At 48.3% G+C, this 22150-nt stretch overlaps 1 protein-coding gene across 3 annotated transcripts in view; it reads right to left on the bottom strand.

Moving 5' to 3' along the window:
• Positions 1-761: 761 nt before the first annotated feature.
• Positions 762-22150, bottom strand: part of LOC100440873 (cholesterol 24-hydroxylase) — a 42651-nt gene continuing 21262 nt past the window's right edge. The window contains exons 6-15 of one of the 3 annotated variants that reach the window (XM_054530507.2): positions 20953-21091; positions 20056-20166; positions 12104-12254; positions 11865-11927; positions 9940-10012; positions 6733-6817; positions 6020-6100; positions 2584-2672; positions 1804-1870; positions 762-1506 (exon numbers count right to left, since the gene is read on the bottom strand). In XM_054530507.2, the coding sequence (XP_054386482.1) occupies positions 1336-1506; positions 1804-1870; positions 2584-2672; positions 6020-6100; positions 6733-6817; positions 9940-10012; positions 11865-11927; positions 12104-12254; positions 20056-20166; positions 20953-21091 (1030 nt within the window). In that variant the 3' untranslated portion in view covers positions 762-1335. Of the gene's footprint in view, positions 1507-1803; positions 1871-2583; positions 2673-5989; positions 6101-6732; positions 6818-9939; positions 10013-11864; positions 11928-12103; positions 12255-20055; positions 20167-20952; positions 21092-22150 lie in introns of all 3 variants that reach the window. The other 2 variants (XM_024231330.3, XM_054530508.2) reach the window with 2 other exon arrangements.

Here is a 22150-nt window from a genome sequence, read left to right as displayed (position 1 = left end):
TGCAGTGGTGCGATCTGGGCTCACTGCAACCTCTGCCTCCCGGGTTCAAGCGATTCTCCTGCTTCAGACTCCAAGTAACTGGAATTACAGGCACCCAACCATCATGCCCGGCTAATTTTTGTATTTTTAAGTAGGGACAGGGTTTCACCATGTTGGCCAGGCTGGTCTTGAACTCCTGACCTCGGGTGATCCTCCCACCTTGGCCTCCCAAAGTGCTGGGATTACAGGCGTGAGCCACCGCACCGGGCTACCAGGGCGCTTTTTCTCTCTGCACAAAGACAAGCTCCCAATGGCTGAAGGAAAAACTCAGGGCAGGACCTCTTCCTTGGATGAGCTCAGAGGACATGGCCCTGGGGAGGAAGGGACGGCTTCTCCCATCACCACCACGAGGGATGCAGTCTCACCCGCCTTGCCCCCTGCCAGGTCAGGAGGGCAGCAGGTACCCACAGGCACGGGGCTCAGCTCCACCAAGCTGCTCCCAAGAAAGGCCCAGGGGCCTCCCTGACCTCTCAAATCCAGCTCTCAGAGCCAGTCACCCACCCAGGCCCAACCTCACACAACACCCAGGGGCATGGCCGTGAATACAGCACAGGGAACAGGCTGGTAACCTGGGGCAGTCTCTCCCAAGGCAGCGTTGTCAGGGCATCTCCGGGACATCTGTGGGTTGGCAGCTTCCAAAGCTGTGCCAGCCTCCGCATCTTCCCCTTTTCACAGACGAGCAAGCCAAGGCGAGAGCACATGGCCTGGTTCCAGGTCATTCATGCAGTCAACACACATTTATTGAGCATCGACTCTGTGCCGGGCCCTGAGTGGGCACAGGGGGCTCAGAGACAAATCACACGCAGACCCTACCCTTGAGGCGCTGACAGCCTGGCAGGGCAATTGGTCACGTCAACGGACACTCACGATACAGTGTGGTCAGTGTGGTGTTAGAGGTAGCACAGGTGACCGAGGGAGCACAGAGGAGGGGCCCCTGCCGGCTGGGGGTGGCAAGGAGGGCTTCTTGGAGGAGGTGACCCCTGAAGAGGGCTTTAGGGAGTGAGCAAGAGTTAGGGTGTCTCGTCTGAGGAAGTGGCCTGTGCAAGGGCTCAGTGGTAGGGACAATGGTGGTGGCTGGGAGTTGGGCAAGGGCCAGTCCAGGAAGGGCCATGGAGTCCGCAGGCGACAGGGAGCGCTGAGGGGTGTGAAGCAGGCGGTCAGCAGAGGGCCCGCTGGAAGCCAGCGTGAAGGGTGGCCCAGGGGACGGGGCAGGGGAGAAGGGTGGGTGTCCGTGGGCAGCAGAGGTGGGCGGGCACGGCCCTTGCCCGAGGAGTCTCGTCCTGCCTGGAGGCCCCCTCAGCAGGGGGGCGGTGGGGGTGCGGGCTGCCAGCCGCGGGGCCGCAGGGTGCACAGCACGGGGTCCAGTGGCTTGAGCGTGGCCTGCTCCTGCAGCCCGAAGCGCTGCCCGGGCACCAGCCGGAACTCCAGCCTCTGCAGCAGCTTTGCCATGACCACCTTCACCTCCATCTGGGCCCAGCGGACAAAACGAGGAAGGAATGAAGAAGCAAAGACAGAATGAGTGAGTGAATGAGCAGCAAATGTCACAGCCGGCTCTCCTCCTGGAGAGCCTGTGAGAGCCTGGGGAGCCTCCTGTTTCACGCTCTCCGTGCAAAACACAGCCAGTCCTCTGGGTCTGGCTCCGCTGGGTCCCGAGCCCACAGCCCAGCAGCCCCAGAGCAGGGGTTCTGAGATGCTTCCTGGCTCAGGGTGAGCCACCACCCCTGCAGCTACTCCTGGGCAGAACCACAGCCCTGCCCCTCCTACCTGAGCGAACTGCTGCCCGATGCAGGAGCGGTGGCCCAGGGAAAAGGGGAAGTAGGTGAACCGTGGCCTGCGGGGAAAGAGAGGAATCACGAGGCCAGCAGCCCCGGGCACCCCCACAGGGACAACACAAGAAGACAGTAGTTAACCCAGGTCTGGGTGAACACAGACTTAGAGCCAGGGGCTGGGCACTCTGCATGCAAAGCATGAACCGCTGACTCTGCCAAGGGCTGGATCTGCATTCTCTCTTTTTCTCCTCCTTTCGCCCTCCTGGAAGGAACTGCTGTTGTTCCCATTTCACAGATGGAGAAACTGAGGCTCAGAGGGGCAAAACAACTCACTCCAGGTCATACATTTACATCCAGCTCTGGGCAGAGCCTGGATCTGAACACGGAGGCAGGCTGTGGAGTCCAGCTCTTCCCACCATGGCTTTGGTACCTTAACACGTTGACCCCCACAGCAACTTCCAGATGCAGCCACGGATGGTCCCATTTCTCAGACAGGAACCTCAAGGCTTGGGGAGGTGAAGTTACCCAGCTTCCCAGTATTTGGTGCTGCTTATGAGCATGGGCTTTAGAACCAGACTGAGCTGGGGCCAGACCCCTGCTCTGCCACTTAGGCAAGTTACTTAACCTCTCTGAGCTATGATTTCCTCCACAACCACCTCACAGGGATCTGGAAGGCTATGTGGGCTGAGTGGGTGCCTCTGGCTCAGACCAGAGGCCGCTGTGTCTGTCCTTCTCCCGCCAGCCCCACTCATGGGCAGCTCGAGGAGGGACTTACTTGGGTGCTCCGGGGCCGAAGCGATCGGGGTTGAAAGTCAGCGGGTCCTCAAAGTATGTGTCCATCCGCCCCATGACATAGGTGCTGAACTGCGGGCAAAGGGTCCACTCGTCTCTGGTTCCCAGGTTGTTCCCCTGGCACCTCTTAAGCCACTGAGGCCACACAACAGGGCTACTCAGAGCAGAGTGGGTCCCACTCTCCTCCACCCATGTCTTCACCCCACATCTAGGTTGGTGTCAATTGCACTGGCCCCCTAGAAAATCCCTTAAGAGGAAGAGTGGGGACAGTCGACTGTGCCAGTTGGGCGTACTGCGTCATCCTGTGCTGGGCTCAGCCCTGTGGGGGAGCCGTCATTATCCCCATTTTACAGATCAGGAAGCTGAGACCCAGAGAGAGGCTCAGTGACTCACCTGAAGTCATCAGGCAAATAAATGGCCAAATCGGGATTCAAACTCAGATCTGACTCTGTGAGGCCAACTTCCTCTAGATCCTGAGAACTGTTATATTCAGTTTCTCTTCAACTCAAGGCCTACTTCAGCAGGGGAGGGAGTGGAGGAGCTGCAGACCCCACCAGCCTTCCACATGCACACGTGGTGCCTCCTGAGTGGGGCTGACGCTCACTCCGTGTCCTTGGCCTCCAAACACTGGGACAAAATCTCCTCCTGAGCCTGCTCCACCCTTGGCTTTCTGTGCTGGGGGTCAGGGCAGCAGAGGGTGCAGGGAGCCCTGGAGCTGAGCTCCAGCAAGTGTGTGGGAGCATCAGGCGTGGGGGCTGGGTTTAGGGCACCTGCGATGTGCCGGGGATTGTTGCCAGACACATGATGTACGTCATCCTACTGATGCTCACCACTCCCCCCACCTAACAAAGAGGAAGCCGAAGGCCTGATGGAGATGACCCAGCCAGCCAGGAGCACAGCTGGGGTTGGAGCCCAGTCTGCCCACTCAAAGCCCATAGGGTGGCACCCCCAAGCTGAGAGTGAGCCACAGGGCTTCCCCTGCCGGCTGTAAGGGGATCTAAGGAGATGGCCATTAAGGCACAATGGTATTGGTACAGGAGTATTAAAAAGAAAGCTCGGCAAAACAGGTGACAGAGTGGCCACAGATGAGGCTTGGATGGACGCTGGAGGAGGCGGGGCAGAGCCCTGGGAGGAGAGGGGCTGTGAGCAGGGGCTGGGGCTCCTCCTTCCTTATAGGTAAAAATAAAAAGGATCCTGTCATGGGCTGAAATTTGCCCCCCACAAATTCATATGTTGGAGTCCTAACCCTTAGTACCTCAGAATGCGGCTGTGTTTGGAGACAAGGTCTTTAATGAGGTAATTAACTTAAAATGAGGTACTTAGGATGGGCCCTAATCCAACCTGACTGGTGTCCTTATAAGAGGAGATTAGGACACAGACACACAGAAGGAAGACCATGTGGAGACACAGGGAGAAGGTGGCTGTCTGCACACCAAGGAGTGAGCCCTCAGAAGAAACCAGCCTCCAACGCCTTGATCTCAGACTTCCAGCCTCCAGGACTGGGAGAAAATAAATTTCTGTTGTTTCAGCCAAAGTCTGTGGCACTTCGTTACAATAGCCCTGGCAAGTCAATACAGAAAGGTCCCTACCTTGAAACCACACACAAAATCAATTCCAGGTAGTTACAAGCTCAACTTTGAAAAGAAAAATGTAAAACTGAGGACAATGTAAGTGAATGTCCTGAACTCAGGATAGAGAAGGATTTCTTAAACAAGGCAAAGCAAAAGAAGTAATTGTTAAAAATATTAAGACATACAGATCATCAAAAACACATTAAAGAAGACAAGCCACAAAGATGACAAACATACCAGACAAAAGATTAACACATGAGTTTTTAAAATAAAGCTCTAGGGCTGGGCGCGCTGGCTCACACCTGCAATCCCAGCACTTTGGGAGGCCGAGGCAGGTGGATCACTTGAGGTCAGGAGTTTGAGAACAGCGTGGCCAACCTGGTGAAATCCCATCTCTACTAAAAATACAAAAATTAGCCAGGCGTGGGGCTGTGCGCCTGTAGTCCCAGCTACTCGGGAGGCCAAGGCACGAGAATTGCTTGAACCTGGGAGGCAGAGGTTGCAGTGAGCCAAGATGGTGCTGCTGCACTCCAGCCTGAGGGACAGAGCAAGACTCTATCTAAAAACAAAATAATGAAAATAATAGTAAATAAATGTATGCTGTAAAAAATAATAAAATAAAATAATGCTCTACGTAGCAATATGAAAAAACACTACCCAAAAAGGGAAACGGAGGCCACATCTCAGAGACAGAGAAAGCAGGGTCAGATGCTCACTCTTACTAGTTAGTAATCAAGAAAGCACAAATCAAGACCATGGTGAAATACTTTTTTAAAAACACATATTTGGATGGCAGCAGATACAAAATTGGACCATGCTAAGTGTTGGAGACAATGAAGAACAGCAGGGGCTCTCCCTCACCACTACTGGGCGTCCAAGTTGGTGCAGCCACTTTGGAAAACAATGTGGCATTAGTTTGTAAAGCTGAACAGTCACAGGTCCTACAACCCAGCCCTCTCACTTCTGGGTAAATGCCCAAGGAGCTTGCTTGCACACTGTTCCTGGACATGCGGACAGAAATGGCATCGTTGCTGTGGTGCTCAAGATAGGGACAAACTGGACACCTCTCAAATGCCTGTCACCTGAGAATTGATCAGCAATGGTGGTTGTGCTATGGCCTCATGGAGAAACCTACACAAATCTTACCAACTTTATACTGAGTCAAAAAGCAAGTCCTACAATATATTACTGCGTGAGTGCACACAGGCACACACACACACACACACACACACACACACAAGGGAACGGGAAACACACAATTCAGATTAGTGATTTCTTGTCAGGGGAGCAGGGAGTGACTACATCCTAGTTTCCTGGTTTGGGGGTGGGTTTAGGGGCTATCATACATGAATAAATGCCTAGATGAATGGATAAATGAACAAGTAAGCAAACAAAGAGACACAAGGTAAAGGAGGTCTGGGGAGAAAGCTGAGAGAGAAAGGGCTATAAAATGTGAGGAAAGAAGGAACCAGGACAAGTTTGGGTCAACTGTGAAACTGGGCACTTTCCATATTTGCTCTTCCCCAGCTGTGTGACCCCAGGAAAGTGACCTAACCTCTCTGAACCTCAGTGTCCTCAGCTGTAAATGGGGCACCTCCCTTCCAGAATGACCTGCTGTAATCTTCTGCTGGACAGTGTGAGGAGGGGAAAAAGCCCTCACAGGGCTACGGTGAGACTCTGTGAGAAAGAACAGGGCAGCCAGTGAGGCCCGCTGCAATGATGGGAACAGGGCCACAGGCTCCCCTGGTGAGTCCCAAATTCACCACCATTGGGGCAAGCAGCCCAGCCCACCCCAGGGCCCCCAGGGCCTCCACCCACCAAGAGTGGGGTGTTTCCGGGGACTCTGACCCCATCAATCAAGGTCTCCTCTTCCAGCAGGCGAAAGGTGCCCCATGCTGGTGGGTACAGCCTCAGCGACTCTTTGAGGACCTAGAGAAGCCACAAGGAGAGATAACAACAGTGTCAGGAGAGGCCACGGATCATGCCGGCCGGCGGCATGCCTGGGACCCCTGTCTTTCCCACCCACAGGCTGAATGCATACCCTCACCCTGACCTGGGTCCCAGGCCCCTGGGACATCAGCCTCACCGTCACGTGACAGATGGAGAAACTGAGGTCCAGAAGGAGAAGGGAGTTGTGCAAGGCCACAATGGCAGAGCTGGGACCAGGAATCAGGGGTCCCACCATTCCAGAGAGCCACAGCAGAACCTGCAAGGCCTCCTGCTGTGCGGCGGCAGCATGGGGAGGCGCTGCTGAGCCTGACTCCACCAGGGGAAGCTTAAGGATCTGGAACCCCAGCCTAGCTGGGAAGCACAAATACGGCACCATTTACTAAAGGGCCAGTTTCCAACCTAAGTTGAATACTGGGGTGACCTGGGGAGCTCTTTGACTCTGATGTCACTAGTCTGGGGCAGCCTGGGCCTCAGGATACTTTAAATCTTCTGGGGGAGTATCCTATACAGCAAAGTTTGAGAACCACTGTCCTAAAAGGTCCAGGGAGGAAGCAGGCATGATGACATGATCACCCACATCCACCCAGAAACTTCCCTCCTACTTCCCACACCTGGGACAGGTATTGCAGTCTCCCCAGATCCTCGAAATCCAGGTACCTCTTAGAACCAATGACCTCATCCACCTCGGCCTGCAGCCTGTGGGGTAAGACAAAGACAAGTTCGTCTCCAAAGGGAGCTTTCCCCGACTTACTTAGCTTTAAGAAGGGGGCATTGGAAGGAAGCATGAAGAGAGACGCATGGGGCTCCCCACTCACAAACACTGTTACTTGTATCTTTATTTTTTGAGACAAAGTCTTGCTCTTTCGCCCAGGCTGGAGTGCAGTGGTGCAGTCTTGGCTCACTGCAACCTCCGCCCTCCCCCCAGGATTCAAGCAATTCTCCCTCCTCAGCCTCCCAAGTAGCTGGGATTACAGGCGCCCACCACCACGCTCAGCTAATTTTTGTGTTTTTAGTAGAGACAGGGTTTCACCATGTTGGCCAGGCTGGTCTTGAACTCCTGACCCCCAGGTGATCTGCCCGCCTCAGCTTCCCAAAGTACTGGGATTACAGGCGTGAGCCACTGTGCCCAGCCCAAAGACTGTTAAAGAGATCCAGCGATGGCTACATCCAAAACAGTGCCCAGACCATTGGGAACCATGTTCCAGGGGCCCTAAAACATCCACCCTTTGTGTCTGATGTTTGGGATTGGCTGTAGGAAACCAGCCTGGCCAACATGGTGAAACTCCGTTTCTACTAAAAATACAAAAATTAGCCAGGAGTGGTGGCGGGTGCCTGTAATCCCAGCTACTTGGGAGGCTGAGGCATGAGAATCACTTGAATCTGGGAGGTGGAGTTTGCAGTGAGCAGAGGTAGAGCTACTGCACTCCAGCCCAGCAACAGAGCAAGACTCCGTCTCAAAAAAAAAAAAAAAAAAAAAAAAAAGAGTGGATCTGGACCACTTCATACTCATTAGGATGGTTCTCATCTCAATAAACACAAAAGTATCGTAGAGGATGTGGACAAATCAGAAAGAACACTTGCACACTGCTGGTGGGAATGTAAAATGGTTCAGCCGTTATGGAAAACGGTATGGTGATTCCTCAAAAAATTAAAAATAGAATCACCATATGATCCAGCAATCCCACCTCTGAGTATAAACCCAAAACAACTGAAAGCAGGGACTTAAAAAGATATTTGTATACCCATCCTCATAGCAGCATTATTCAAAATAGACAAACGGTAGAAGCAACCCAGGTATCCATGGACAGATGTATGAATATGCAAAATGGGATAGATGATTACAAAGGAACATTAGTAAGTCTTAAAAAGGAAGGGAGTTCTGCCGGGCGCGGTGGCTCATGCCTGTAATCCCAGCACTTTGGGAGGCCAAGGCGGGCGGATCACGAGGTCAGGAGATCAAGACCATCCTGGCTAACCCGTGAAGCCCCGTCTCTACTAAAAATACAAAAAAAATTAGCCAGGCATGGTGGCGTGCACCTGTAGTCCCAGCTACTCAGGAGCCTGAGGCAGGAGAATGGCATGAACCCAGGAGGTGGAGCTTGCAGTGAGCTGAGATTGTGCCACTGCACTGCAGCCTGGGCAACAGAGCGAGACTCTGTCTTAAAAAAAAAAAAAAAAAAAGAAAAGAACAAAAAGGAAGGGAGTTCTGACACATACTGCAACATGGATGAACTTGGAGGACATTATCCGAGTGAAATGACCCAGTCACAAAAAAGACAAATACTGTATGAGTCTACTTACATAAGTCACCTAGAATAGACAAACACATAGAGACAAAGTGGAATGGTAGTTACCAAGGATAGAGGAGGGGAGAATGGACAGATTTTCAGTTTGGGAAGATGAAAAAGGTCTGGAGACGGAGGCCAGGAGCAGTGGCTCACACCTGTAATCCCAGCACTTTGTGATGCCAAGACAGGTGGATCACTTCAGGCCAGGAGTTTGAGACCAGCCTGGCCAACATGGCAAAACCCCATCTCTACTAAAAATACACACACACACAAAAATTAGCCAGGTGTGGTGGTGCACACCTGTAATCCCAGCTACTCTGGAGGCTGAGGCAGGAGAATTGTTTGAACTGGGGAGGTGGAGGTTGCAGTGAGCTGAGATCGCACTCCAGCCTGGGCAACACAGCAAGACTCTGTCTCAAAAAAGTAAAAATAATAGTGGAGGGGGATGACATTCACAATGTGAATGCCCTTAATGCCACTAAACTGTGGGCTTAAAAACAAGGAAAATGTAAAATTTTATGTTATGTATATTTTACCACAATTTTTTAAAGAGTGGATTTGGGAGGAGGTTACAATGAGGTAGGCAATGCTGTGATAAGGCTTATGGGGAATAAAAGCCAGCTGTACAACCAGGTGACAAAAAAACACGGCAAAGCTGCTCATGCGTAGGTGAGAAGGTGCTGAACAGATACTCAGCAGTTAACAGTGAAGTGCCTCTGGGTGGGTTGGGTGCCATGGGTGGGTTTATTATTATTATTATAACTTTTCCGCTTTTCCCAAAATTTTTATATGAAATGCTTATTACAATCATACTTATTTTTAAACCCTAGAAAAATTGTATATTTTCACACAATCTTTCACTTCCGCCCTTATATGCTGCTGATGACTAATAATTGTAATTGAAGGCCTGACCCCACCTCCCCAGAGCTCCCATCCAGCCTGTTGGTGTGTTTAGAGAGCTTTGACACTTGCTTCAGCCACTCCATGCAACTGTCCTGGAGGGAGCCTGTTTGTATTTAAGGAAACCAATGGCCCGACTCAAATACCACCTCCCCAGGGACGCCCTCCTTTGTCTTGCCATCAGAAGACAAGCACACTCTTGGCAATTTAGCAGGGATTCTGCTCCATCCTCACTGCCAGGCCCTGGCCAGGCACTGGGTACGCTGTGGGGAGGGAAAAAACCACGGTCCCTGCCCTCCTGGAGCTTCCGGTCTCATGGCTGAAATAGACATGATGAAACAGTCTCAGGGGAAACACATTCATGAGTTGGGAGGAGGCTCGGAGGGGAAACATGGGGTGGCTCCTTTAGGCATCTGAGAAGCCCTTTCTAGAAGAGGAGTGGGAGGAGGAGGTGTGTTCTCCAGGGGAAAAGCAGGGAGAGCGTTTCCAAGAGAGGGAACAGCACGTGCCAAGGCCCGGGGGAAGCAGGGCATGTTGAGGGGACTCAACCGTGGGAGGTGGGGGCAGGTGGCCCTCAGGAACAAGACATCAGACAGACCTCTTTGCCAGCCCCAAGAGCAGCTCCCATACCTTGCCACGATCTCCGGCTGGCGAGACAGCTCCATCACTGTGAATGCCAAGTGGTTGGCAGAGGTCTCGTGACCTGTGGGAAGGGAGGACGGTGGTTGCTCCACGTGGGGCCACAGGATGAAGGAGACAGTTTGTCTGCCTCTACGCCAGCCAGTGCCGGCATGTAAATGGCATGTGCCCCCAGGCATCTGGCTCTAAAAGCCCCTTCCTTGAACCATCGTCTGGGTCTCACTTGGCCCGGGGAGGTGCTCACCTCCATTTTGGAGAAGAAAAAGTGGAGGTGGAGAGGAATGGGTCTCTTTGGTCACACAGCAGGGAGAGTGGGGAGGGACACAATTCAAAGTCCGTGAGCCCAAGGCCTCTCCTTCCCAGGCTGCAGGGTGCATACAAAAGCCCCCCATGACCCTGAGGTTCTATGAGGGGGTGGCAGACGTTTCGGGAGGCTGATTTTGAGTTCTGGCAGGGTCTGGCCAAGGTGATAGAGTCAACCCCTCCAAGCTGGCCTGGGAGGGAACAGACATGAGTTTACTCTAAAGGAGCCAAGGCGCTTGAGGGGCCCGCTTGAATGCAGGAGAAGGGCCTATAACTTACAGCAAGTCAGAGCTGGGAAGCAGGGCCCAGCTCCTAGGGTGTGGAGGTGGGCCAGTCACACAGCCAGCAGAGCCCTCAGCCAGGGAGCAGGGTGGGAGAACACAGCAGCCCTGGCCCCAGCTCTGCATCTCGGGCTGTGACTATAGGAGGCCACTTCCCTCCTCGGCCTCAGTTTCCTCACAGGCAAAGGGAAAGACAGACACAACCCACCCTGCCCTTGGCCAGTCCCCCATAATAGCATCGGGACGCAGGGCTCAGGGATAGACTGGAGGGACGAGACGGGACTAATAAACCCTCTTTGGAAGGCTGGATGGAAGCCTGGAGAGCTCCTCAAGGCCCCCGTTTTACAGATGAGGAGACTGAGGCTAGGTCTGTCCAGAAGCCTCATCCAGGACCTGGGTTCCCGGCTGCAGGAATGAGGACCAGCCATTGGTTCCACAAGTCCTTTCTATCCATTGCAGGGAATGGCGCCCTGCAGCCTTGCTTTAGCACTGGCCACTTCTAATCTCCTGGGGCATCTGCAAGTGCTTCTCGCACCTAAAGGGCCTTCCTCCATGCCGTTCACCTGCAGACCTCTTCGTCCATCAGTATTTGTCTCTCTGTCTGTCCACCTCCGCCAATAGACTAGAAACTGTCCCTCATCTTGTTCACCTCCATCTTCCCAGTGCCTAGTGTCAACCATTTGTTCGTGTATTTCATTCAATGTTCATGGGAACCTACCGCACTGGGCCCTGGGAGAACAGAGGTGAGCAAAACAACCTGACCCTTCGCTCGTCAAGTCTGGTGGGGAACAGACCTCACTCAATTACCACAAATAAATAAACAGCTTAACACTATGAGATGGGTGGTGGGGAGGAGCTCCAGGCCTGTGGCCAGCTTCTAGCTGAGTGCCTGAGGCAGCCTGCGCTTGCCTGGGGAGGAGGCATGTGAGGGCTCACTGACGGGTGAAGAGGAGTTTTCTAGGTGAAGAGCCGTGTTCAGGAAATATCTGATGAGCAAACGAATGAAGCTGCTTAGCATTTTTTTGTGCCAGTCTAATGCAGGCCTCCCCACAAATTCTGAGTGAGGGGATGCCTGCATTCACACAGCCAAGCTCTCTGGAGCTGAATGGCCAGCTTCACACATCCCCACAATTGCCAGCTGCATTACCAGGTCAGAGGCCCCCAAGACAGCTAGGAGAGGGGGCTTCTGCTCCCTTCAGCCCAGCCCCCTAGCCCTGCGGTGAGCTCTGCTCAGATAGCCCAAAAAATCCCAAAGAGTTGGGTTTGAGGGATCCATGGTCCACAGCATTTCTGCAGCGCTCCGGGCCCTTGGTCACCACTAAAGCTACAAACCAGCAATGAAGAAGGTGACGAAGTTGTCCAGCAGACCCTCATCGTCCTGGGCTCCCTCTTCAGCTGAAAGACAAGGAGAGTCTCAGTTCCCAGCAAATCTTTGCTCCCTTTCCCCATGGCTCATAAAATAACTAACTGTGTTTCTCCTCTTAAGCCAAACAGAGTCAGTGGCGATGAATCACCTGGGGGACGTCCCGGCCCACCCTGCCCTCCCCAGCCCGCAGAGGGGGCCCTCGCACCTTTGAGAATCTGTGTGAGGATGTCGGCAGGAACCTCCTCGCCCCTCTTCAGGGCCTCCCGGCGGCGCTGGACCCAGTCCCTGCCCACCTGGCGCAGGAAGCGAATGCTCTCCCGGACCTCCCGGAGCTGCTTCCTCTTCCCTGGCAGGAACTAAACAAGAGTTTCAGCTCCAGATGGCCAAGTGAACACGCACGTTCCCTCTCCCCTCTCCCCTACCACCCCGAAATGACGTTAGTGGCACTGGCAAGCTGGGAGGTCAGTAGAATGTGAGAAATTCTAGAAAAGATGAAGCAGCCAGGGAGACTGGATCAAGATAGCAGACTGAGCCCAGGCCTCAGCCTCCCTTTCCTGCACCAAATCCTTAGCAGTGGTGGACGGGATGGCTTAAAACATCCATGTAGCCCTGCAAGGTAAAAAGGGACCCCTGATGGGTGGAGGCAGCTAGGCTTGCATCGAAGGAAGAAATCCCAAGCAGTGGGAAGTAGAGTGCGATCAACTGCCAAAAAGACGGGGCGGCATTGGGGGCTGCAAGCTCAGGGGCCGAAGTCCCAGGGAACGGGAGGGGGCCCTGAGATGAACTCAGTATCACCTTTCCCCTTTCTTCCTTCTTCATGCCTGGAATAAGGAGGTGATATGTGGAGCAGCAGCAGCCATCTTTTTAAAAATCTATATATTTTACTTGATACATAATAATTATACACACGTATGGGGTACATGTGATATTTTGATACACGAATACAATGTGCAATGGTCAAATCAGCATATTTACGATATTCATCACCTCAAACATTTATCATTTGTGTTGGAAACATTTCAAATCTTCTCCCTATTTTTGAAATATACAATACCTTGCTGTTAGCTATAGTCACCCACTGTGCTACTGACACTAAAACTTATTCCTTCTATATAACTGTATGTTTGTACCCATTAACCAACTTCTCTTCACTCACCCTTCCCAGCCTCTAGTAACTACCATTCTACTCTTTACCTCCATGAGATCAACTTGTTTAGCTCCCACATATGTGGGAGAACAGGCGATATTTGTCTTTCTGGTCTTGCCTTGTTTCACTTAACATAATGATCTCCAGTTCCATCCAGGCTGCTCCAAATGTCAGGATTTCATTCTTTCTTATGGGCAAACAGCATTCCATGTGTATATACACCAAATTTTCTTTTCCTTTTTTTTTTTTTGAGATGGGGTTTCACTCTTGTTGCCCAGGCTGGAGTGCAATGGCACGATCTTGGCTCACTGCAACCTCCGTTTTCTGGGTTCAGGCGATTCTCCTGCTTCAGCCTCCTGAGTAGCTGGGATTACAGGTGCCCGTCACCAAGCCCAGCTAATTTTTTGTAATTTTAGTAGAGATGGGGTTTCACCATGTGAAAGGCTAGTCTTGAAGTCCTGACCTCAGGTGATCCACCTGCCTTGGCCTTCCAAAGTGCTGTGATTACAGGCGTGAACTGCCGCGCCAGCTACACCAAATTTTCTTTATCCGTTTATCTGTTGATTGACACTTAGGTTGATTCTATATCTTGGCTATTGTGCAGGTGTCCCTTTGATATACTGATTTCTTTTTCTTTGGATAAATACCCAGTAGTGGGATTGCGGAATCATATGTTTGTTCTCTTTTTAGTTTGAGAAACCTCCATACCGTTTTCCATAATGGCTATACAAATTTACATTCCTGCCAACAATGCATAAGAGTTCCATTTCTCTCTATCCTCACCAGCATCTGTTATTTTTTGTCTTTTTGATAATAGCCATTCTAACTGGGGTAAAATGATATCTCACAGATTTGCATTTATCTGATGATTAGTGACATTGAACATTTTTTCATATACCTCTTGGCCATTTGTCTTTTGAGAAATGTCTATTAAGATCCTTTGCCAACTTTTTAATGGAATTATTTGCTTTTTTTTTTTTTTTTTGCTGTTGTTTGTGTTCCTTGTCAGATGAGTGGTTTGCAAATTCTTTCTCCCATTTAACAAGTTGTCTCTTCATTCTGTTGATTGTTTCCTTTGCTGTGCAGTTTCCTTTGCTGTGCAGAACCTTTTTAGTTTAATATAGTCACATTTAATATAGTCACACGTCCCTTTTTTTTTTTTTTGAGATGGAGTCTCACTCTGTCAGCCACGCTGGAGTGCAGGGGTGTGATCTCGGCTCACTGCAACCTCCACCTCCCGGGATCAAGTGATTCTCCTGCCTCTGCCTCCCGAGTAGCTGGGACTACAAGTGCCAACCACCATGACCGGCTAATTTTTGTATTTTTAGTAGAGACAGGGTTTCACCATGTTGACCAGGCTGGCCTGAAACTCCTGCCCTCATGTGATCTGCCTGCCTTGGCCTCCCAAAATGCTGGGATTACAGGCATGAGCCACCATGCCTGGCCACATTTGTCTATTTTTGTTGTTGTTGCCTGTATTTTTGAAGTCTTAGCTATAAAATGTTTGCCTACACCAATGTCCTGGAGCATTTCCCCTATGTTTTCTTCTAGTGTTTTTATAGTTGCAGGTCTTATGTTTAAGTCTACTAATTTTTGTTTTGTTTGAGACATAGTCTTGTAGTCTCGCTCTGTCGCCCAGGCTGGAGTGCAGTGGCACGATATCAGCTCATTGCAACTTCTGCCTCCCAGGTTCAAGTGATTCTCCTGCCTCAGCCTCCCAAGTAGCTGGGACTATAGGTGTGTGCCACCACACCCAGCTAATTTTTTGTATTTTTAGTAGAGACAGGGTTTCACCGTATTAGCCAGGATGGTCTCCATCTCCTGACCTTGTGATCTGCCCACCTTGGCCTCCCAAAGAGCTGGTATTACAGGCATGAGCCACCATGCCTGGCCAAGTCTATTCATTTTAAGGTGATTTTTGTATATGGTGAGAGATAGGGGTATGCTTTAATTCTTCTGCATTTAGATATCCAGTTTTCCCAGCACTGCCCTTTCCCCAGTGTATGTTCTTGGTGCCTTTGTTGAAAGTCTGTTTCCTGTAAACACATGAATATATTTCTAGGCTCTCTATTCTGTTACATTGGTCTATGTCTGTTATTTTTTAAACCAATACCATGTTGTTTTGGTTATTGTAGCTTTATAGTATATTTTGAAATCAGGTACTGTGGTGCCTCCAGCTTTGTTCTTTTTGCTCAGAGTTGCTTTGGCTATTTGGGCTCTTTTGTGGTTTCATGCAAATTTTAGGATTGTTTTTTCTATTTCTGTGAAGAATGTCATTAGTATTTTGATAGAGATTGCATTGAATCCATAGATTGCTTTGGGTAGTATGGTCATTTTAACAATATTAATTCTTTCAATCCATGAGCATGGGATGTTTTTTCATTAGTTTGTGTCTTCTTCAATTTCTTTCATCAGTGTTTTGTAGTTTTCCTTGTATAAGTCTTTCACCTCCTTGGTTAAATTTATTCCTGGGTATTTTATTTTCTACATAGCAATTGTAAATGGGATTGCTTTATTGGTTTCTTCTTCCATGAGTTCATTATTGGTGTATAGAATTGCTACTGATTTTTGTATGCTGATTTTTTTACCCCACAACTTTACTGAAGTCATTCATCAGTTCTAAGAGTTTTTTGGTGGAGTCTTTAGGAATTTCTAAATATAAGATCATGTCTTCTGCAAAGAGGGACAGTTTGACTTCTTCTTTTCCAATTTGGATGTCTTTTATTTCTTTCTCTTGCCTGACTGCTCTGGCTAGCACTTCTATTAATAGTACTATGTTGAATGAGAGTGATGAAATGGGCATCGTTATCTTGTTCCAGTTCTTAAAGGAAAGAGTTTTAGTTTTTCCCCACTAAGTATGATGTTAGCTGTGGGTATATTATACGCGACCTTCATTGAGTTGAGCTACGTTCCTTCTATTCATAATTCATTGAGAGTTTTTAATCATGAAGGGGTGTTAAATTTTATCAAGTGCTTTTTCTGCATCTATTGAGATGATCATGTGGTTTTTGTCCTTCATCCTGTTAATATGATGTATAACATTTATTGACTTGCATATGTTGAAGCACCATTGCATCCCTGGGATAAATCCCAGTTAATCATGGTGAATTACCTTTTTGATGTGTTGTTGGATTAGGTTTGTTTGCTAGTATTTTGTTGAAGATTTTTGCATCTATGTTCATCAGGGATGTTGGCATGTAGTTTTCTTTTTTATTGCATCCTTGTCTGTTTGTGGTATCAGGGTAGGGTAGTGCTGGCCTCATAGAATAAGTTAGGAAGAGTTCCCTCTTCTTCAATTTTTTGGAATAGTTTGAGAAGAATTGGTGTTCTTCTTCATAGGTTTGGGAGAATTCAGCAGTAAAGACATCTGGTCATCGGCTTTTCTTTGTTGGAAGACTTTTTATTAGTATTTCAATCTCATTACTCACCATTGGTCTGTTCAGGTTTTCTATTTCTTTCTTGTTCAATCATCTTGGCAGGGTGTATGTGTCCAGGAATTCCATTTCTTCTAAGTTTTCCAATCGTTAGTGTATAGTTGTTCATAAAAATCTGTAATGATCCTTTGTATTTCTGTGGTATCAGCTGTAATGTCTCCTTTTTAGTTTCTGCTTTTATTTATATGGGTCTTCTTTTTTTTCTTGGCGAGTCTATTTGTTTATTGATTTTGTTTATCTTTTCCAAAAATCAACCTTTCACTTCATTGATCTTTGTACTTTTTTAGTCTTTACTTCCTTTAATTCTGCCCTGATATTTATTTATTTCCTTCTACTAATTTTGGCTTTGATTTGTTCTTGCTTTTCTAATTCCTTGAGATATATCATTTGGCGGTTTATTTGAAATCTTCCTACTTTTCTGATGTGTTTACTATTATAAACATCCCTCTTAGCACTGCTTTTGCTGTATCCCACAGGTTTTGGTATGTTGTGTTCCCCTTTTCATTTGTTTCAATAATTTATTTCCTTCTTAATTTCTTCATTGACCCAATGGTCATTCAGGAGTATATTGTTTAATTCCCATGTATTTGTACAATTTCCAAAGTTTCACTTGTTATTGATTTCTAGTTTTATTCCATTGTGGTCTGAGAAGATACTTAATATGATTTCCATTTCTTAAAATTTGTTTTGTGGCCTAAGATATGATCTATCCTGGAGAATCTTTCATGTGCTGATGAGAAGAATGTATATTCTGCAGCTATTAGATGAAAAGTTCTGTAAATGTCTATTAGGTCTATACAGTCTAAAGTGTAGTTAAATCCAATGTTTCTGTGATGATTTTCTGTCTAGATGATCTGTCCAATGCTAAGAGTGTGGTGTTGAAGTCCCCAGCTATTATTGTATTAGAGTCTATCTTTTCCTTTAGATATTTGCTTTCTATCTCTGGGTGCTCTGGTATTGGGTGCAAATATATTTAGAAGTATTTTATCTTCTTGCAGAATTGATCCCTTTATCATTATATAATGACCTTGTCTCTTTTTACAGTTTTTGACTTAAAGTCTGTTTTATTTGATATAATTATAGCTACTCCTGACAGCTTTGGCTTGTGTTTGTGTGGAATATCTTTTTCCATTCCTTTACTTTCAGTCTATATGTGTCTTTACAGGTGAAGTGAGTTTCTTGTAGGCAGCATATAGTTGGGTATTTTTTTTTATCCATTCAGTCAATCTATATCTTTTAAGTGGGGGAATTTAATCTAGTTACATTCAAGGTTATTACTGATAGGTAAGGACTTACTCTAGTCATTTAATTGTTTTCTGGTTGTTCTGTATATATTTTGTGCCTGTCTTCCTCTCTGTTTATCATTGCAGTTTGGTAAACATTCTGTAATAGTAATGTTCAACTCCTTTCTCTTTCTCGTTTGCTGATCTGCTCTATCAGTGGGCTTTATACTTTCATGTGTTTTCATGATGATAGAGATTGTCCTTTCACTTCCAGATACAGAACTCCCTTAAACATTTCTTGTAGGGCCAGTCTAGTAGTGATGATTTACCTGGGTTTTTGCTTGTCTGGGACAGACTTTCTCTTTCAGTTTGGAAGTATAGCATTACTGGGTACTATAATCTTGACTGACAGTTTTTAATTTCCAGCACTTTGAATATATTATCCCAGTCACTCCTGGCTTGTAAGATTTTCACTGAGCAATCTACTGTTAGTCTGATTCTTTTATATGTGAATTCATGCTTCTCTCTTGCTGTTTTTAAAATTCTCTCTGTGTCTTTGACTTTCGACAGTTTGACTATAATGTGCCTTGGAGAAGGCAGACCTTTTTGGGTTAAATCTACTTGGAGATTTTTGAGCTCCCAACATTATACAAAGCATGACTATACCTGGATCTCTATATCTCCTGTACCTGAATGTCTATATCTTTTGCAAGACTTGAGAAGTTTTCAGCTATTATTTCATTAAATAGGTTTCATATGCCTTTGCCCATCTCTTCTCCTGAAATTCCTGGAACTGGAATATTTGGTCACTTACTACTGTCTCATGTGTCACAAGGGCTTTCTTCAATCTTTTCTTTTCTTTTTTTGGTCTGATTGGGTTACTTCAAAAAAGACCTGTCTTGAAGTTCAGAAATTCTTTCTTCTGCTTAATCTAGTCTATTGTTGAAGCTTTCAATTATATTTTTATTCTATTCACTGAATTCCTCAGTTTTAAGATTTCTGTTTGTTTTTCTTTTATGATATCTATCTCTCTGTTGAATTTCTCATTCAGGTCATGAATTGTTTTCCTGATTTCTTTGCATTTTTATCTATGTTCTCTTGTATCTCACAGAGTTTAATATCATTATTTTGAATTCTTTTTCAGACATATAATAAATTTTATTTTCTTTGGAATCTGTTGCTGGAGAGTTATTGTTTCTTTGAAGGTATAGTATTTCCTTACTTTTTCCATATTTCTTTTGCCCTTTTGTGCATCTGGTGTAGTAGTTACTTCTTCCAATTTTATGGATTGGCTTTCATAGGGAAAGACTTTTCTATAGGTGCATCTATAGTGTTGGGTGGGTAGGGTGTTTTGGCTTGATTATGGATTGGCACAATAGCATAGTTTCTGTTTAATTTCTTCAGCTGTAGTCAGTGTCAGTGGTATCTCTGAGTTTCTCAGTGGCTTAGACTGTCATTGTTGGTGGAGGCCATCCTGAGGCTTTGCTGAAGATGGAGATGCCAGGCAGGCCAGTCCTTGAGCATCACTGGTGGCAACAGTGGGTAGGATGGGCCTGTGCTCAGGCCCTTGGATGGCATATGTGGGCGCCAGCAGTAGCAGGAGGGATGGGTCTATCCTCAGGTGTCCTCCAATATTGCACACAGGCACTACCTAAATTAGGCAGGGCAAGCCAATCCCCAGGCCTCCAGATGGCATGCTTGGGTGCAGGCAACAGTGGGTGGTGGGCTGGGCAGGCTTGTCCTCAGGCCTCTGGATGATACATGTGGGGGCCAGTGTGGGCAAGTGGGGCAGGCCTCTCCTCAGGCCCTCTCAATGGCAGGTGCTGGTGGCCGCAGTCATGGTGGACCATTCCTCAGGCCCCTAGATGACGCACATGGGTGCTGGCAGTGGATGGGGCATGTCTGGTCCCTGGACAGTGCATGCAGGTGGTGGTGGCTGCAGCGGGTGGGGCAGATTGGTTCCCAGGCCCCATGTGGGCACGGGCAGTGGCAGGCAGGGTGCACCTTGGCAGCAGCCATCTTATGACAATGAGATGATGTGCTGAGACAGTGGAACAGGAAGAGAGAAGGATCCGGAAAATCTGACACCGTGGAGCCATCATAGTCATCCTACATTGCCTGCTTTGGGGATCATTTCACATGAGAGAAAGATTAACTCCTAATTTACTTTAAGCCAATTTGATTTTAAGCCTTTACTTTAGGCAATGCATGCAAATCCTGATTCAGAAGTCACTTCAGACATACCAGAACTCAAAACCCATTCTGAAAAAAAAAAATCACTGAAGGAAGTTCTTCAGCAAATGAAGACAACAGCTCTGGTGGCTGGTCACCAGGGGGGTTGCTGAGGCAGTACCTTTGCCAGAGTGTTGCGGGACGCAGTGATTCCCTCCAACATAAGTTTCACTGCCTGGGACAGAGGCTTCTGGGCACCCAGCAGCATACTGGTCTCCATCCCAAAAGCTGCCTGCAGGAGAGAGAAGGGCAAGGTCATCCCTGGGGCACAGAAGGGCAGCAGATCCAGGGCAAAGCCTGGCATCATTCTGCTAGACACCTGGACTCTGGGCTAAGGGTTTATATGCATCATATCATCAGCTGCTTACGATGACCCATGATAATTTGATCCCCATGGAATGCTATAAGGATGAAGTAGCTCATAGTAGCTACTCCATAAACTTGGATTTCTTCCTTGACAAGATGCATTTCCCCCGAAATGCAACCTTCCTTAAGTGTTCATTCTATACTAGCTTCACAGTGAAGTGAATGAATAGCAAAGATGATAAACGAATAGCGATGTGTTAAAGAGGAATCCAGTCACTGTCCCCACACTGCAGTTCCCTGACCTCCCCCACCCCCACATAAAGTGGGGTTTGGGGTTACTGGGCCACTGCTGAGTCTACTGGGGTGAAGGGCCAAGTCATACCCTATAGGGAGTGCAGAGGGAAGGCAGCCATTGGGCTGAGAGTCGGGCAGACCTGAGATCAAATCTTGCTTCTGCCATTGACCAGCTACAGGCCAGGCCCTGCACCTGTGCCTTGCTCAAGAATGAATTACTAGCCCCAATCTCACACTAGGTTGCTTTGAATATTCAAGGAGACAGAATGTATGCAGAATATATGAAGCACAGAGGAATTGCTGGTATGTTAGAGGAGCAGGAGGGAGGGGAAGAGAGAAGGAAAGGGAAGAGGGAGAGAAGAGACCCCTCTACCCCATGTGGCCCTCCTGGCCCCCATGCCCGACTGTCACCCATCACCTTGGCCAGGATGTCCATGGCGGTGTAGGTCAGCATGTCCTGCATGGACACTGGGGTCTGCCCATCTGCCTTGGCTTCTAGAATCTCCACCAGCTGCTCAGCCTTCTCGTTGAATGTTTCCATTAAGCTAACCAAGGAGCTGGAGAAACAGCACAGGCATCAACGGCCACTGGCCAGCCCAATATGGTGGACTGCCATGTGCCCTCCCTCTCCACAGAGAGGACACTGTGCAGAGTGAAGGTGGGTGGTCCCTCCCAGTCTTTCTGGCCTCCCCTTGAGACCCAGATTGCAGGTTGGAATTGTACTAACTGAACTACACCCTGGGGTTTCACCATTCTCCTCCACTCGGGATGGATGCTGTTCCGTTGCTCTTGTCCTGACAGTTCCACAGGTCCTCTGTTGGTCACTGTGGCCCCTCAGCCCTGACCTCAAAGGGATGTGACAGTGTAGAAACTTTGGGCCTCCTAGAGTCCCTGAGAGGGCAACCCCGGTTCCCCTCCTGCCCCTCTACTCCCATTGCCTGCTCTCCTTACCTGCCCTGCCCTGGGCACCAGCTGCAGCATTTTGTTTTCCCACTTCACTGCCTGTCCTTGAGCAATCATGGTGTCCAACTCTATGTGGAAATGAGTCCTCAGATACCATTTGCACCCCAGAGCTCCCAACCCACAGGGCTCCCTCCCAGGCACAGAGCTTAGAAAGAGATATGGAAGAATGCACTCCAAACTCACAAAAATGGCAACCCCAAGGGAGCTGGAAGGAGGGGACTGCCACTTTGTACATCACATGTTTCTGAAATTTTGCTAACAGAAAATGCTGCTTTTATAATTAAAAGAAATGTTATTTTTATTTATTTATTTATTTTTCCTAGACGGAGTCTTGCTCTGTCACACAGGTTGGAGTGCAGTGGTGCAATCTTGGCTCACTGCAACCTCTGCCTCCTGGGTTCAAGCAATTCTCCTGTCTCGGGCTCCCGAGTAGCTGGGATTACAGGCACGTGTCAACATGGCTGGCTAATTTTTGTATCTTTGGTAGAGACAGGGTTTCACCATGTTGGCTAGGCTGGTCTCAAACTCCTGACCTCGTGATCCACCCACCTTGGCCTCCCAAAGTGCTGAGATTACAGGCATGAGCCACTGCACCCGGCCCTAGAAATGTTAATCTTTTAATATTAATCTGAGTAAAGAGTACATGGGTATTC

This window comes from Pongo abelii, chromosome 15 (assembly GCF_028885655.2).
Source record: "Pongo abelii isolate AG06213 chromosome 15, NHGRI_mPonAbe1-v2.0_pri, whole genome shotgun sequence".
Classification (NCBI taxonomy): domain Eukaryota; kingdom Metazoa; phylum Chordata; class Mammalia; order Primates; family Hominidae; genus Pongo; species Pongo abelii.
This window is presented reverse-complemented; position numbering and strand designations above follow the sequence as displayed.